Raw genomic sequence first — 17,041 nt, 5'->3', positions numbered from 1 at the left:
CTCAAAGCCTCCTGCTTACATGAAAAGTTGATATCATATTTTCAAGTGAGGAGGACATCGCGACTACAACAATCAGATCGAATGAAACCACCTGAACGAGGACCGCCACTTTGATTAGACATGATAGAACTCTTAGGGGATCGCGAAGGATGACTTGGTGCGAGATGCATCCCGGCTTCCGACCTTGACTATCCGATCCGATAACGTTAGCAAGGCAAGATTGGATAACTAGTGTTGGACCGGTGCCAGATACGTGGGACGGACTTCGAGCAATACCGAGTACCGAAACTTAGATTTATAGGACGGACTTCCAGCAACACCGAGTGCCGAAACTTGGATGTACAGCATGAGTTTTAGTAATACTAAATATTAACTTCATAAGATGGACTTTCAAAAGAGAAGATACAAATAAGTACTTGAATATTAAACCGCAAACGGATCAGCATTAGGATCAGTGTTGCGTACATATTCAGAGCCTTTAGCCGTATCGTCTGCAATATCCTGTCCATATTGCTCGGCAATGAACGCATACGTCATGTCGATGCCAGCTGAGATGCCAGAAGAAGTCCAGATATTGCCGTCGACCACCCATCTGGCATTTCGTGCCCACTTCACATTGGCCCCCTGAGTTAGCACCTGACGCTGGTTAGTTAAAGACTTGGAATTGGCAGACAACACCCACCCAATCAAAGGATCTCTTGTTACTGGTGGCTTCTCTACCATCCAGAATCCCTGTCTGGGCCACAATCGCACTTCCGGTGCAGACTGTCAAGAGATACTTGAGCTTGGGATATCTCTCCTTGACAAACTGGCGAACTCTCATGACGTTCTCTGGATCCCTGGCACCAAAGCCGCCCGGAACAAGAAGAACCTCTATATCATCTGGTGCCGTCTCGTATGTGTGGGTAGGTACAACGCTTTGTCCGATGCAAGCAGGTCCGCCCTCCACAAACGTGGACACGGGATCGAGTGAAGCGTGCAGAAGGGACACTTCCATATGCTGCCGTTTGGATGTGAAGTTCAAGACATCGAGGGGGCCAAACACGTCTAGTGCCTGGAATCCAGGAAATAGGGCGACAGCATATTTGGTAGGAGGAGACATGGTGTTCAATTGACCAGAAGTGAAGCAGGATACTTTAGCAAGAGATGATGGGCAATTCACAGCTTGACAGTGCAGTGAGGGGTAGCGAGTTTTGTCGCAAGATTTGTCAGCATCTCAAAACATCAAAGTTTACATGTCTTAGACAAGCATGATACCTATAGTAGTAGGAAGCAATCTTCAAGCTTTAGGGTTTGGAAATAAATGACATGAAATTATGATCTGAATTGCATAAAATAAATTGCTAATTTTGTATTTTCCACCTCGAACAGTCTAATTTCCCGATACCTTGACGAAACCATCACACATTTAGTCAAGCATCTATCGTATATGTGTCCTCTCATTCCGCACTCACGTTGTCACTCTTAACTTCCGGACCCTTTCCTTTCTTCCCAATGCTCATCTTGTCCTTCGGCACTTTGGTGAGCCAGAACAGCAAAGGTGCTGCTGCCATGTTGAAAATGATGTACACCCAGAAAATACCAAAGTTCCTCCAACGGTCGTCGTAGTTTGCACTCACCGTTTCAAGGAAAATATTTGTGTCGTTCCCACTGCAGAAAACACACTCCGTAGTTGATCCCATGCTTTCTGATGTAAGGTAGCCATCGAACGCTTCGATGTAAGGTTCCAGATAAGCAGAGCAGTTCATAGAAGGTGGCGGAGAGAAATGCAAATACTCCTCTGTGGAACAGGAGATGTGTGAGTTGCCGAGACCGACGGAAAGAACGCCAGAGAAGAAGTAGGTGAATGGTGACACCCTGTACATGAAGATCCAGAACCCAGGCATAGCGTCGGGTGACACGAGGATTCTGATGTAGTATTAGCCAGTAATTATATCAGTTAGGTTCATGAGCATACCCGCAGAAGATCAAAGATAGAGAATGTAGTAGGTTAGTCAAGTTGCCAGCAGCCTCAGCAGAACCGACAGCAGACAAAACCATATTTGTAAACGTTCCAGCAAAATTCATGAAGGCGAGAATAAACAAAAACATAAGAGCCTCTCTTTCTGGGCCCTCATTTACCTCCAAAGCATTGTGTCGAAGCCCAATGGGATAGTACCAGGATACGAAGATGAGAAGCGCCGATAGAGAGTTCCAAGGGATCTCAACGAGCAAATTGGAGAGTACAAATACCTGCCATGAATAAGTCTTGGATGGGCTTTCCCGAGACTGGTAAAGGGCCCGCTGAGCATCATAATGTGGCATGATCTGCGAGCAGACATTGGCAAAGATGACAAGTAGCATAAAAATGGCATACATCTGATTCTGCAGTCCGTGAAGAGAGTTGGACAACTGCCAAAATGAGAATCCAATGAAGAGTGCCTGGTTTTGTTAAAAACTGATGTATAATGCTGGAGAAGTAAGACTTACACTGGACAAACAAAGCGCAACCTTAGAGTAGAGGTATGAAGGAGTGCGCCAGTATTGCTGGAATACCCGTTTCAAAACGACATGAAGTTGCGTTGTGAAGGGTGCTGCAAATGGACGTAGGACATCGACGTCGCTTGGGACTGTGATAGCGATTGCTCGCTGAGAGAGTTCTGCCTTCTTCGTAGCGAGCTCTGCTCTGACTGCCTTGCGTTCTGGGGACTCATTCCAGATTGCCGGCCAGTCCTGTTCACTGAGGGATCCGGTAATTTCCAGCATCCACTCTGCAGGGTTTTCATCAGGTCCGCAAGTACGAGCTCCATTACGCTCAAAGTAGCTTGTCATTGTTTTCGAGTGAGGGCCAATGTCGCCGAAGTACATTGTTCTGCCTCCCATGGCAAGGAAGAGGAGGCGATCAAAGACCTGGAAGAGATGAGCGGATGGTTGGTGGATTGTGCACAGAATAGCCTGGCCATTGTCCGCAAGCCTGCGAAGGAGTTGACAGATTGACCAAGCCGTCTGACTATCAAGACCTGAATTATGTTAACACGGTGCTTAAAGAGAAAGCTCAAATACTTACCTGAAGTGGGCTCATCCAGGAATAGAAGCAAAGCAGGCTTAGCAGCGAGCTCGACACCAATCGTTAGTCGCTTCCTCTGTTCGATGTTGAGACCTGTTGATGAATCATCAGCATCGAGGCTAGTCCTTGGTGAATGTTCTAACACCTACCTTCACCAGGTATACCGACGATGGCATCTGCATAGGACCTCATCTCAAGAGTGTCGATGACATGTTCCACATACTGTAACTTGTCCTTACGCGAGGTAGTGCGTGGCTGTCGAAGGAGAGCACTGAATGTCAAGGCCTCCCTGACTGTTGTTGTTGAGAGGTGAAGATCTTGTTGTTGGACGTATCCAGTCTTGCGCTGGAATCCTGTATCCCTTGCTTGGCCGTTGACAAGAAACTCTCCATCGACAATCCCGACACTGGTGCGATTAGCAAGTACATCGAGTAATGTAGTCTTGCCAGCACCTGTGATGCCCTGAAATATTGTCAGTCAGGTCATATCAGTCCTTTATAATGGGAAACCTACCATGAGAGCAGTCAAAGTCCCAGGCTGAACCCAGCCATCAACCTGATGAAGTAGTCTTCGGGTCTCTTTCTTCACCTTGATATCATACGTTACATCGCTCCATTGGAAGATGGCAGTCTGCTTCTCAAGGCCAACGGGAGGATCAAGAGCTGTCTTATGATTGGGCAGGATATCAAAGCCATTGCCAGAAGAAGCTGCTTCTTCATCCATCCTTGACTGCAAGTAAGGCATATGAGACCGGCGGAAGACCAGCACCTCACCCTTGGGCCTCTTGGCAGATATGTACTCAGTGGCGACCAAGTATACTGCACAACCGAAGAGCATCAATGCAATCATAATGCCAAAGTTCCTGGCGATGGAGATTAGCACCCTACTATACATATATGGTGATGACCTACCTCCATAGATGGCTATGATGATACCCGAAGTTGACGTCAAGGTACACGTCACCATCAACAAAATCGGCACCTGCAGCAGCTCCTGTCGTTGCACAGATCCGCTCACCTGAAGAGACGCGTTCATATGTTGGGCCTTGGGGTACGAACCTGGAGCATTCGATAGTGCGACCGTGGAACTGTTTGTCTGTATTAGCCTGGGACAACCGAAGCGCCACAAGACATTACCTCATTGATCATTAGGCTCTCAAATGCGTAGGCAACGGGCTGAAAATCGTTAGCACGTCATGAGGCTCTGGGTGCAATTGTTGCTAACATTGAGGTAGTTGAGCCATTGGAACCATGGAACCATATCCTTGATGGGGATCGAGAATCCAGTGTAGATCGCCAAGGCGAGACTAAAGATGGATGCAGGAGCGAGAGCCTGTTACTGTCAGATATTTCATCACCAAAATGCGGCGCGACGATTCCTTACCTCGGGAAGGGAACGGGACAGAGCGCCAATACTCCGGAAGTACATCGACATGGTCAAGGTGCAGGTGAACGTGAAAAGCAGGAAAACAAAGAAGTGACCGGGAGTACGTCTCAGGTTCGTCATGAAGTAAAGCACCAGATTGAAGGTGATTGATGTGAGAATTTTGTTGGGAAGGTCACATATCATTGAGGCTTGAGACTATCAGCGATTGTCGACCTAAAGTGAATACTTTATACTGACCAACAGCTTCAGTGAATGGATGATAGAAGGCATACTTGGTATGCTTCTCTACAATAGGGCGTTGCGCATATAAAGTCATGATCTGCCCAAGGTCAGTAAATTGCACTGTTAATCGTGCCTTACAATGCCGACCTCAAGAGCGCTAGCAAATGCTGCGAGAAGAATACCAAAGAAAAGTAGTGCTCCACGACTGTACAATGCGTCGGTAGTGTTGGGTAGGTCGTAGAAAATGCTACCTATACGATGGTCGTTAGCTGGCCATGTTGTTGCATGTCATTCGTGAAATCTTACCAACGACCAGCGCCATAATTGAGTTAAACAGAGACCCTATGATGACCAGGGTAGCGTTGGATCTCAGCGACTGGAAGCCTCGTCGGACGCAGAGTGCGACTTGCTGCGGAATGGAGAGGTTGTAGGGAGACTTGGCGCGCCTAGCAGAGTATTGTCAGCATTATTCGCATTCTCCATCATCCATCGTTTAGAAGGGAAATCATAAAGGGAGGGGTAAAGTTATGAAAGGTTAGGGGAGGCCTAAAGCTCACTGTGATGTTGCCTTGACGGTCTTGCGGAATTTCTTGAAGCTATCCAGAGACGGACCACCGATAGGGTACTCTTTGTTGAATTCATCGATCTCCTGCAACAGACGATCTCGATCCTTGCTCCGCTTCCATGCTGCTGCAAAGTCATCTGGAGTAGAGGGTGTCTTACCTTGGAACCCAGGTCGAACCCTCCGCTCCAGTGGGTTAGTAAGAGAGGTAAGAAAGTCAGCAGTTACCTGTCGTGGCGCACATTCAAAGCCCATGTTGATGAAGAATTCCTTTGCTGCGTGAATGTTGCCAAAGTAGATCTGACGACCCTCGTAGAGTAGAGAAACCTTGTCAAAAACCTGTGCAGATTAGTAGGAGACATGATAGTAGCTTAAAATGGTGACATACATTGTATATGGACTGTGAGGCCTGATAAACACTGACAAGAGCGGTTGCTCCAGTCAACTTTGTCGAGGTTCGTAATGTCCGTACGAATTCGAGAGCGGTGGCGCTGTCGAGACCTCGAGTGCTGTTGTCCCAGCACTGCACGGCGCTACCTCCGATTGCTCTGTCATAGGATAAGTATTTGAAGGCATTGTAGTGTCTTGGAATGTAACCTACACTTCAGCGATACTAACCCGCTTACGCTCACCGCCGGAAACCCCGCGAACGAAGTCGTTGCCCACCTTGGGAGAGGTTAATTGGAAACAGTCTACAAATACTAGAAAAGGTTCACTTGCAATCGTATTCACAGTGTGGGACAAACCGAAAGCCGCCATCACGACATCACGAAGATGTGTCACGTATGTCTAGAAGCCAACAGTGTCAGCTTGGTCTACAAGAAACGTTGCTATAAAAAGGATAATAAAATTGAATACCTTGCGTGTTATACCGTCTATGAGCGTACGAGGGGCCTTGGAAACAATCAGTGACAATCTACAAATACCGCTTTCTCAATCATACCCTTGCCCTACCAGCAAAATCCAAGGTTTGCCCTACGGTCAACTGAGGGAAATGAGCATCAGTTTCTGCTTGGTAGATACATTCCCCTCTGAAGTCCTTGTGCATGGTCTCCTTAGGGATGCCTTGATAGTTCAGGTAGGACTCCTCCCCAATCTTGAAACCACTAGTCTCTCCAGAAATGGTCTTTAGGAATGTTGAGCAGCCACTAGGCAACAAATCAGCATTCTTGATAACCATTGGTTAGTCCTCTAGTTTTTACCTTCCTGGTCGTCCAAGCACCAGAAGCATCTCTCCGCTCCTGATCAAACCGTCAAAGTCCCTCAGGATTTGAATCTTGGCAGATTCACCCTGACTCATCAGCTTTTTCGCGAACTTGACCAGCTCCAGAGGATAGTTGCCAAATGTCTTTTGGTAGTCCGTAGCCTCGCCAACTCCGTGTGCAGAGAGATCCTTGTAAGCCACTCCAGCAACACCTCGTGGGTACTTCTCAGGATCACGAGATGTGATGCTCATGACAGCTTGCAGCCAGGCTGCAATGCTAAATTCGCTCGAGTGGGGATCAAGAGCTGGGTTCTCAGAGGTAGAGAATGGGTTGATGGGCTTGTTATCCTGTTGCTTGAGCTGGGTAGAAATAGACTTGGCGAGGACCTTGAGGCGCTCTTCTTCCTCACCAGTGAAGGGTGACAGAATTGTAGACTTGGTGTCTGGTGAAGTATCGCGAGACTTTATTCGAGGCATATGAACAGGCTGAGCAGCCGAGACCTCTTCGATACCGGCCCCGTCGATTGTCTCTTGGAAATAGCTAGGACGGCCATTTTCATGAACAACTTTCATGTTGGAGTCTTTCAGGTACTCTCCCATTGGAGCACTGGTCCATTCACCATTTGCCATGCGAGCAACACAGCAGTGCCAAGGGGTGGTAAAACCTGTCTTGGTGTCGAGAAGACTCATGGAAATCTTGTGTTCACCGGTGGAATGGTGGATAGACAGTCGCAAGTGGTTGGGAAAACCATTCTTGACAGCGCCAGCAAAAGCCTAAGCATCATAAGGTTAGAACATACTTAGAATACGGGTTATGGTTTAGACTAAGACTTACATAGCCTCGAATGAGCATCTGCTTGGCAAGATATCGGACATCTCTCCTGTAGTCATTGGCTGTTCGGCCATTGCCAACAGGAAATATGTGCTTAAGATCGGACTCTAGAAACCGACGATACCCAAGGTATGTCATCATGGTATCAGGGTTGTCCTTGATCTCCTTGTCAATGTCAATGTCGTCTTTACCGAAGCGGTTGAGAAAGGCTCGACGGAAGTTGGTACAATTGGCGACATATGCAATTTCCCTCAGATCCGGTGGCATAGGAAAGTCAATCAAGTCCTTGATTCTGGAGAATCCGATGTGCTTGAAGTCCTTGGCCGAGGCCATCTTGCGAAGAGCTTGACCATACGCCCAGGTGTCACGGTCTGAGATACTCAACAGGTCTTCAGGTTGTTAGGATTATCATTTATAATGGAATATCTTTAGAGAATAACATACCGTTGTAGACGATGCCATCGGAGATAATAATGCATTGCGCTCCTGGCGGATATATCTCGCTAATACGGACACACATGGTGTTGAGACGTCCAAGGGAAAGCTCTTCAGCCTTATCAGGCAGAATGCCAAACACCTTGTAAGCCTTGTTTGCCGACTTGAAAGGGAAAGCAGGAAGACACATGTCGACCCGGGTGCCAGCAGCAACGAACTTGCTCACAACAGCCAAGAACTTGGGTCTTCCAGACTCAAGTCTCTCCTTGCTATCATTAAACTTGTTCAATGCATAGTCAAAGATGATATCCAAGATCTTCGACGAGATATCATCGACATGATTCTCCACATCGGTCTGCTCAGGGACAAAGCCATCAGCAGGGGGTGTTTCTGTTTCGATCGAGTTATGACGCTCGACCGCAGAATTGTCATTGACAGGTTTCGAAGGTACAGCCATTGCTTCTGTACTGGGACAGGGAAGACGGATAAAGCGGGATGATCTGCAAATATGGGACAACGGGATAACGGCTCAAGGTAGAGATCACTGCAGGTAACACAGCAGCCGTCAGCGTGGAATTTATCAATGAAAATGAATGGGTGTCTCTGCTCTCAGTGGATTCTGGAGTTTCTCGAAGTTTAAATGAAAAGCCGTCGTTGATCGATTAAAATATTTGGCTCGAGTCGTGGACGTTTAGGCAATGCCAGATACTCAGCCTGGTTTGTCAAACAACGCGCCTTGTTTCCAGCTCCGTTACAAACCGGGGCAAAAACTCTGTCAGAGTTGCTCAGGCCTCAGATGATGGAATAATCTTAGCTAAGGAATAGAGAGGTAGACACCGATGACACAACCTGAAGTGATGGAACAATGGTAGATCAACCTGTAGAAGTCGATAGATGAGGAAGTTACTGAAAATACTCAGAAGTGGGTGTGCCCACGAGGGTGTCAGATACTCTAGATGACACAATGGGATCGTCTTCCGATAGCCGATTACTTTCATCCGGCTCTGACTCCCATTGTTACATCTCGGCTTAGAGATAGGATCAAAGGTTGCGTAACCTGCTCACCGCGTGCAGGTGCGTGCAACCTGCTCAAACTCAGCCCTGCTGAACAATCCTGCTGTACATGTCTAAGCATTTTCATCCTCCAGGATGAAATCCAGGCTGATTTCACCATAAGAGAGTATTCCAGAACAAGAAGGTCTTTAGTGAGAGAGATTGAGGTAGTTTTCTTAAAACTTATATCAGACCTAGACCTTGTAGCCTTGTCCAATAGTGGAGTAACTCGGGTTAAACCCTTGCTAAACGGAAATCAGAGTGTAAACGATTGCGCAGATTGTAGCCGTATGCGCTTAGCTTGATCTCAGGGGTACTTCCACTCGTCTTCTAAGCTCAGCACCCAAGTTTTCTCTTCCCTCCCTCGGCATATCTGCATGCATTCCAACAAGAAGCCGGCCTGCCTGTAGTGGAGGTCAGAAAGACGCCATGTTGTGATTCACAATGTCCTCCGCCCTTTCGCTGGTCGTCTAAGTGAATTGCACCGCTTCTAATTCTGTGTGGTTACACAATGGGTCATTGGTAAGATGTTGAAAAGAATTTCAAATTCTGCATTTGGCGATACAGTAAGGCTGATGTCTCATTCGGCACTGTAGTACCCCGGTCTATCAGCCGCACGGCCAGTCATGGATGTCAATATTTTTTTCAGATCACCTGCATAATCGACGGTTGCACAAGGCTCTTGGTGGATGGATGGGAATTTGACCGAATCCTACCCTACCCTACCTAGGATCCTCCGCCCCGGAGGCCGGACGAACATCCAAGGAAAATTCTTGTCAGCAAACGTGCAGATGCCAGCACCGGTAGTACCGCGGTGGTGGAATACGCAATAATATGATGTCTGCTTATGGTTGTACAGAGTATTATGGTGCGTGGGATGCTTAGAAGATGGCGGAATATGCATTAAGAATCCTGTTCTTGGAAGGAGAAAGCCATTTACGTCGGTTATTGTCTCAGCCTCAGCCTATTGCCACAAAGGCGGACTACCATTGATGGACTAAGTTTGAAAATAGGTAGTAACAGATATCCAGCTCATGTGTAGAGTGAATGAGGCAGTTTTCAGGGGTCAGGTGGATCAAGACGTCTAGGGCAAGGTGCCATAGAAAACATCTGGAAACCTTATATAGTCTATGGTGGGGTCAACTTCAAGTGAATGTACGTCAACATTGCGAATATTCCTTTGCAAATCGTTTCTTCTTTCTTAAAATGACAGTCAACAGCAAAGAAGAGTTTGGGAGGAGACTCATCCCCCAAATTCTTGATCGTCTTGCCTTGGCTGATCCAGAACGTGTCATCTACTCTATTGCCTCTTTTCCCAACGATCAACCAAGTTTTCGAGATATTACTGCCCGGGAGTTTACCAAAGCTGTTGACAAGACGGCCTGGTGGCTTCAACGGGAACTGCACTCAACGAATGGAGTTTCCAATGGAGATGCGATTTTATCGTCAAAGATCCAAGCTCTGGGTTACATTGGACCGCGTAAGTTCAAGAGTCACAGCATTTGGAAGCCTGCTGACCTTTGACAGATGACATTCGTCATGCTCTCTTGACCTATGGCGCCGTCAAGGCTGGCTGTGCAGTGAGTATAACGTTCAACAAATCAGAAATAGTGGTTCTTATGATGTTTAGGCTCTATTTCTGTCACCTAAGAATAATGTCACAGGCGCTCTGGCTGTACTCAATGCTTCAGATTGCGGCATATGGGTCAAGCCAAAAGAACAGCCAATGTTTCCTCTTCTAGAAGGAATTTTACAGGAGAAGTATTTGAAGATTCTTGAGCTCCCAAGCATAGATGAGCTCTTTGATACTGAGTCTGTGGAACCTTTCCCTTTTGACAAAACATTCGAAAAGTCCAAGCATGAGCCATTCTGTATTCTGCATACATCGGGGACAACTGGTGTGCCAAAGCCCGTCTTTTGGACCCATGCCCTCATCGGAACTATGGATGCTGTTCGTCTGCTTCCACCTACTGAAGGTGACGGCGGGCTAGCTCCATGGATGGACAACTGGAATCCTGGAGATAGGATATACTCGTCTTTCCCCATGAGCCATGTAAGTGTCCCTGAGGTATTCTACGACTGATACATGTTACTGACTACCGTTTCAGGGTGCTGGTATACTCATGGATATTGTCATCCCTGCGCTATGCAGTCTACAGTGCATTCTCGGCCCTCCAAGTGTTTTGCCTAATCTTGGGTTGCTCGAAGCACTCGCAGACCATGCCAAGATCGACATCTGGAGCATGGTACCTTCACTTGCAGATGAGTTAGGTGAACATCCAGATGTATTGGCCAAATTCAAACCTTCCAAGTTCATCTGTGCCTCAGGTGGTAAGTGACACCATACTATCCAAGCCTCGGGTTACCGGAAGCATTGGCCGCCAGAAACATAAGAGACGAAATCTATAGGCCAGCTTATGCTACATAGGCTCCGCTTCTTAGACTACTTATGTCTCTACCCTAAGACTTAGGAGGCCAACTTTCCTGCTACTCAGGTATCAAATCCCCCAAAAACAGCCCATTCTGACTATCATCTAGGCCCTGTTAGTCCACTCATCGTGTCTGAAGTCAACAAAGTCGTCAGGGTCCTCAACCTGACCGGCACAACCGAAGGCCTCTTCATTGGTAACCTATGGGTACCTAGAGAAGACTGGCATTGGTTTGCCTTCCATCCCTATTCAGGATTTGAGTTCAAAGAAATCCATCCCGGCATCTTTGAACAATGGATACACCGTAATGAGCATTGGGAACTATTCCAAGGCATTTTTCACACCTTTCCTGATGTTGACTCTGTCAACCTCAAGGACATGTATGTCCGGCACCCTGCCAATCCCAACCTCTGGGCTTTTACGGGCCGTAGTGACGACGTTGTTGTCTTATCCAATGGCTACAAGATCTCGCCTCTAGACACGGAAGCTTTAATAAGTACACATCATGCAATCGATGGATGTCTGTTGATCGGTTCCGGAAAGTCTCAAGCCGGCTTACTCATCGAGCTCAAAGATCCGTCTGAGAGGAACAACGAGCTCTTTGACAGCATCTGGGCCATGGTTGAGAGAGCGAACAATTCCACCTTTCAGAAGACTCGAATCCAAAGAGATTACATCGCCTTTGCGGAGGCGGATAAACCATTCATACGCACCGACAAGAGGACCGTCAAGCGACGTGCGACTTTGGAACTCTATACCGATTTCATCGAGCGATTCTATGGTTCCAGGAATGAGGAAGTCGAGGACGAGGATTTCGACCAATTCTCGATCGACACAACTTCGACCGAGACTCTTCTAGCCTCTGTTGTTCACATCATGCGGTCGGTCTTGCCTGACGTCGAGGAGATTTCCCCTGACGAGGATGTCTTCGATCTCGGTCTAGATTCTCTTCTAGTCGTTAGAGTCATCCGGATCATTCGTGCCGTTACGGGTCTAGAAGAGCAGCTTGCCCCCAGGCACCTCTACGCCTACCCTACTTTGGAGGAGTTCTCGTCACAGGTCGGAAAGATTCTTGACCAAGAAAAGGCCAAGAAGCTTGCCGTGCCCGAGATCACCAATGAAGAGGGATCAGGCAACAAGGTAGACACTTCTCTGGGTACTGATGCAGCCAATCTGGGAAAGCTCATTGCTGAGCGCAAACGAAGACTCGGGTCCAAGATGAACCCTTTCGATGCAGTGAATCCCAATCACTACATGGGTCTGAACTTCTACTTTGCTCTTCGCCAGGGTGTTAGCTTCGAGGAAGCCTTTGCCAAACTTCAGAGAGGTTTGGCGAAGGCTTTTGAGATAATTCCGGAGCTTGACGGCAGGATGATACTGGCTTCAGAGCACGAATTTGGCTACAAAAAGGGAGAATATCGCATCACGATCCCTACGGAGCCGCTTCCCGCATCTTCAAAGCCGAGGCAACTCGTCTATAAAGACTTGTCTCAGGTACTTCCATCATTCCAGAAGATGCGCGAAGCCGGATTCTCGCCGTCTTTGTTTAGTGACAGGCTCGTTCTGGACTGCTATCCATTTCCAGCCATGCCAGCTGATATCCTGTTTGCTCAAGCCAATTTCGTCCAAGGCGGGTGCATTCTCGCAACCAATTTTATCCACACCTGTCTTGACGCTGTGGGAGTCATGATGGCTATGAGAGTCTGGGCTGAATGCTGTAGATATTTCGACGGGGACGAGACAGCCACTTGCGATTGGTTCCACCCCGAAAGCTTCAATCACGATCTTCCGGAGATCATCTGGGAGCAAGCTGGATATGCAAAGCCAGTTCATGAAGTAGATCCGGGCACATGGGCATATCTGCCATTCCCAGAGAAGATTGCAGAGACGAGGCTTCTCCAAAATGGTGATAGCACTACGCAACAGAATGGCCTGTCGCTGAGTCTTCCCCCAGCGCCCATTTTTGCGGGCAGCCCTGTGTGGCCGGCTGCCCCAAGCGAGCGATCGCTAGAAACCACTGTTTTCCTACTATCTGGCGAGAGCATCCATAAGCTCAAGCAGGAAGCCCTGGCGGATGCAGATGCAGATGCAGATGCAAAGAACCGGTCTACGTCAATTATCGATATTGTGCAGGCATTCTTTTGGCGCGCCTCTATACGATCTCGTTACAGAGTGGCCAAAGAGCATCGCAATCACGAGTTCAAGGCCGATGAGATGTCAATTTTGGAGATGCCAATTGACGGCAGGCCTTATTTCTCCTCTCAATTGCCTTCCTCCTACATGGGTAGCTTACTCATAATGAATCGACCGAGCATGCCAATTGAAACGCTCTGCTCATCTGACACAAGTGTCGCACAAATTGCCGGTGTCATTCGAGAAGCAGCCGCTCGTATCACTCCGTCACTGGTACATGACACGTTTACTCTTCTGCGGTCCATGACAGACTACAGCAAGCCTGCAACAGCAAACATGGGCCTTGAGCATATGCATGCCATGATCTCCAACATGATGCTGTTCGAGACGAGCGACATTTCATTTGGTGACTCATTCTTTGCTGGTGGTAGTCCTGAGGCGATGCGTCCTCAAATTGAACGTGGACACAGACGGTTTAGGTTCTTGGTGATATCTCCCATGAGAAAGGATGGTGGCGTGGAATTGGTCTTGGCTACGTTGCCTGAAGAGTTAAAGATGCTTCTCAGTGATGAGGAATTTACCAAGTACGCAACACTCTTGGATCATAAAGAGGCATGATTTATTATTTGATGGACTGGTTTGTCGGAGCAGTTGAGTTCTTTATAGTTGTGCTGTTGGTATCGTAGTGATGAGAATTAGAGCATTGTTTCACCAAGACTTCACTGCTTCCACTGAAAGACTGCCCGCTGTAATGACATTGGCCTGGGGTATTCATCCACTGTAAGCTTAGCGCTGTCACTACCTGTAGATCACCCTTGTTCAACCACTGCTGTGAGTCGAGTGCTTCGACCAAGCTGAGGTGACTGGGTCAGAGTTGGCGTCTACGCTTTAGGGGATAAACATAAATAACCTAAGAGGTATGGTCTGAATATCATAAGCTTAGCTACTAATTTCATCTCTTGTGTTCCCAGGTGAGGCAATTGAGAAACACGCTCACAATCCTTCCAACAATAACGAGATCCCTGTCTACCTGTCCGCCACTCGTACGGTACATAGGATCGCAGCCAACGACAACATGCTCACAGGGAGATGGTAATAATTGAGTGCATGCATAAGCGCGACGCTTGGCCATGCTAAGGTTAGCTGATGGAGCGGAACGGATCGCAAACAAAAGAGCTCATGGGTAGTACCAAGGTACCTTCTTGTCTTGTCAGCTACAGGCCAGGTCAGGCCAGGCCTGGCTCACTAAAATAAACCCTCCACTAACAATGTGCTCGAACACGAGCAGCATCCGCAAACATGGCGTTGAGCAAGTTAATCTCCAGCCGCACAGCAATACCGAGTCACTGTCCAACTGAACCCTAGATAAGAGACATTCCGAATAGCATCTCTGCGATGAATCAAGTAAGTCTAGAATCATGTTCTGAAACCAGGACCTTGGAAAGAGTGCTTATCAGGGAATGGTTAGGTTAGACTCGTTGGTTGTTTGTGATAATGAGAGAATTTGAGCAAAATGTTCATTGGCCGGCCAAGTCAAGAGAATTGAACCAACGTGAGACTACAGTACAGCTCATGTTACACCCTTCAACCACAGGAGTTGTGGATCAGTGTAGCCAAAGAGAAATCTCTTCTTTAAAATCACGTACCTGTCAGAAGTAGTTAGAACGCTGTTCTTTAAAATAGCCATCCTTCTCATTCTTGAGAATCCTCTGCTCTTCATGCACCTTCAGACATTGCAATAATCAACATGTCCCTCCCAAACCCGGTCGATCCCGGCGCCAAAGTCCTCCATCGAGTACTCGAAGCTCAACACGATGCTCCTTACAGAGATAGCGAAGCCTCCTCCAGCGACAGTGCTGTCGACACCGATGTCCAGCATGGAATTCAGGAAATCGAAGCCGTCACTTTATCGTGGTCCAAAACCTCTCTCCTCGTCGCCTTTGTCTTGATATGGCTTGTCTACTTCGTGCAGGGGCTGGTAGGAGGAATCAGCGGTGCTTTACTTCCATATGTCACCTCCGATTTCGCCATGCACTCCCTCACTGCTACGACCAGCGTTATGAGTTTTGTTATAGGAGGTGTCACCAATCTGAGCATTGCAAAGACTCTCGACGTCTTTGGTCGTCCTCAGGGCTTCATGTTCTGCGCCATCACTGCAACGATTGGACTTATCATGTCGGCCGCTTGCAACAACGTCGAGGCCTACGCTGCATCCCAAGTCTTCTATACTGTTGGAATTAACGGTGTTGGTTACAGTCTCAGCGTCTTCATCGCCGATACCACATCTCTCCGAAACAGAGGTCTTATCCAGTCTATCTGCGCCTCTCCCAATATTATTACCGCCTGGATTGGTGGTCCCATCGCCACTGCGTTCTTAAAAGGTGCTGGCTGGAGATGGGCATTTGGTATGGAGAGTATTCTTGTACCATTCGTCACTATTCCTCTGTTCAGCCTATTCATGGTTCACTATCAAAGAGCCAAGAGTCAAGGTCTTATGCCAAACAGAGAATCCAAGGGCTCGTTTCTTGACGCAACTCGGTACTACATCCGAGAATTCGACTTAGTTGGACTTCTCAGTCTCTCTACCGGAGTAGCCCTCTTCCTTCTACCTTTTAATCTCTACACGATGCAAGCAAAGGGCTTTGGCTCGCCCATGATCATTTGCTTCTTCGTCTTCGGCATCCTTCTACTTATCTTCTTCGGTATCTGGGAAAGGTTCTTCGCCAAAGTCTCGTTTATCCCTTGGCGATTCCTTCTTGACCGCACTGTCACTGGCGCTTGTCTTCTCTCGTTCTCCATGTTTTTCAGCTCTGGTTGCTGGTCGCTTTACTTTACCTCTATTCTCCAAGTTGTGAACAACTTAAGCGTCACCAATGCGAGTTACATAGTATCGGCCTACACGGTCGGCGGCTTTTTGTTTGCTATACTTATTGGATGGATTCTGTCGTACACTGGAAACTTCAAAGCTACCACCCTGTATGTCGCACTTCCTTTTGCCACGCTGGGAACGGGATTGATGATTTTCTTCCGTCAACCGGACCAGAGCATTGGTTACATCGTCATGTCTCAACTGATCTTAGCTGTTGGAAGTGGCTCTATCATGATCACTGCCGAAATTGCTATCCTTGCTGCTGTCAGCGAACAACAGTACTTTGCCGTCGCCATTGCTCTGGTATCAATGTGCTCAAGCATCGGACAGGCTGTTGGTTTAACTGTTTCCTCGGCCATTTGGCAAGACGTCATTCCCAGAAAGCTGGCAGAGTATCTCCCGGCAGAGGACCTACCAAATCTTCCAATCATCGCCGCGGACATCGTCACTCAACTTTCTTTCCCAGTTGGATCGCCTACCCGACTGGCGATTCAGCATGCTTACGGAGATGCCCACAAGCTTCTGTTCATTGCGGGCACTGCGGCCTGGGTCCTTGGCTTTGTGGGAACCCTTATGTGGAAGAATATCAACATTAAAAACATTAAGCAGACCAAGGGACGTGTTGCTTGAGTTATATACAGCAAGGTTGCTGTGTGGGAATGCTTGTGCTTTGCCCTGTTATGGCCTTAGTCAAGGCGGCAAGGTCTCTATAGCATATCTAGGTGGACTTCTGTAGGCCAGTAGTTACCTTTTTGCCAAGAAAGGTCATGGGAAAATCGTACCTTTTTACTCTGTTTATATTTAATACAAGTGTTCAGCATCATAGACATACGTATTCCATTATTTCATCCGTGCAGTGATAACATAAAT

The 17,041-nt window shown here is 47.7% G+C and overlaps 4 protein-coding genes across 4 annotated transcripts; 2 read left to right on the top strand and 2 right to left on the bottom strand.

Annotated features, from left to right (window-relative positions):
- Positions 1-423: 423 nt before the first annotated feature.
- Positions 424-1,102, bottom strand: FGSG_03734 (uncharacterized protein; the record flags this gene model as incomplete). Its single annotated transcript, XM_011323656.1, has 2 exons — positions 424-636; positions 683-1,102. The coding sequence occupies 2 exons, from the start codon at positions 1,100-1,102 to the stop codon at positions 424-426; spliced, it is 633 nt and encodes a 210-aa protein (XP_011321958.1).
- A 337-nt stretch (positions 1,103-1,439) lies between these two features.
- Positions 1,440-8,144, bottom strand: FGSG_03735 (uncharacterized protein; the record flags this gene model as incomplete). Its single annotated transcript, XM_011323655.1, has 21 exons — positions 1,440-1,908; positions 1,958-2,364; positions 2,470-2,999; positions 3,047-3,139; positions 3,196-3,508; positions 3,560-3,908; positions 3,958-4,133; positions 4,271-4,378; positions 4,430-4,620; positions 4,670-4,751; positions 4,793-4,905; positions 4,961-5,100; positions 5,212-5,344; positions 5,378-5,555; positions 5,605-5,764; positions 5,818-5,908; positions 5,963-6,005; positions 6,160-6,364; positions 6,419-7,194; positions 7,256-7,641; positions 7,697-8,144. The coding sequence occupies 21 exons, from the start codon at positions 8,142-8,144 to the stop codon at positions 1,440-1,442; spliced, it is 5,391 nt and encodes a 1,796-aa protein (XP_011321957.1).
- A 1,802-nt stretch (positions 8,145-9,946) lies between these two features.
- On the top strand, positions 9,947-14,398 carry FGSG_03736 (uncharacterized protein; the record flags this gene model as incomplete). The annotated part of the gene is made up of 7 exons (XM_011323654.1): positions 9,947-10,205; positions 10,268-10,320; positions 10,371-10,793; positions 10,849-11,071; positions 11,279-13,886; positions 14,111-14,133; positions 14,274-14,398. The coding sequence occupies 7 exons, from the start codon at positions 9,947-9,949 to the stop codon at positions 14,396-14,398; spliced, it is 3,714 nt and encodes a 1,237-aa protein (XP_011321956.1).
- A 651-nt stretch (positions 14,399-15,049) lies between these two features.
- Positions 15,050-16,801, top strand: FGSG_03737 (uncharacterized protein; the record flags this gene model as incomplete). Its single annotated transcript, XM_011323653.1, has 1 exon — positions 15,050-16,801. The coding sequence occupies one exon, from the start codon at positions 15,050-15,052 to the stop codon at positions 16,799-16,801; it is 1,752 nt and encodes a 583-aa protein (XP_011321955.1).
- Between the last annotated feature and the right edge of the window lie 240 nt (positions 16,802-17,041).

This window comes from Fusarium graminearum, chromosome 2 (genome assembly GCF_000240135.3).
Source record: "Fusarium graminearum PH-1 chromosome 2, whole genome shotgun sequence".
In the NCBI taxonomy this organism is placed as follows: domain Eukaryota; kingdom Fungi; phylum Ascomycota; class Sordariomycetes; order Hypocreales; family Nectriaceae; genus Fusarium; species Fusarium graminearum.
The sequence above is the reverse complement of the archived record's forward strand: the minus strand, read 5'-3'. Positions and strand labels throughout refer to the sequence as shown.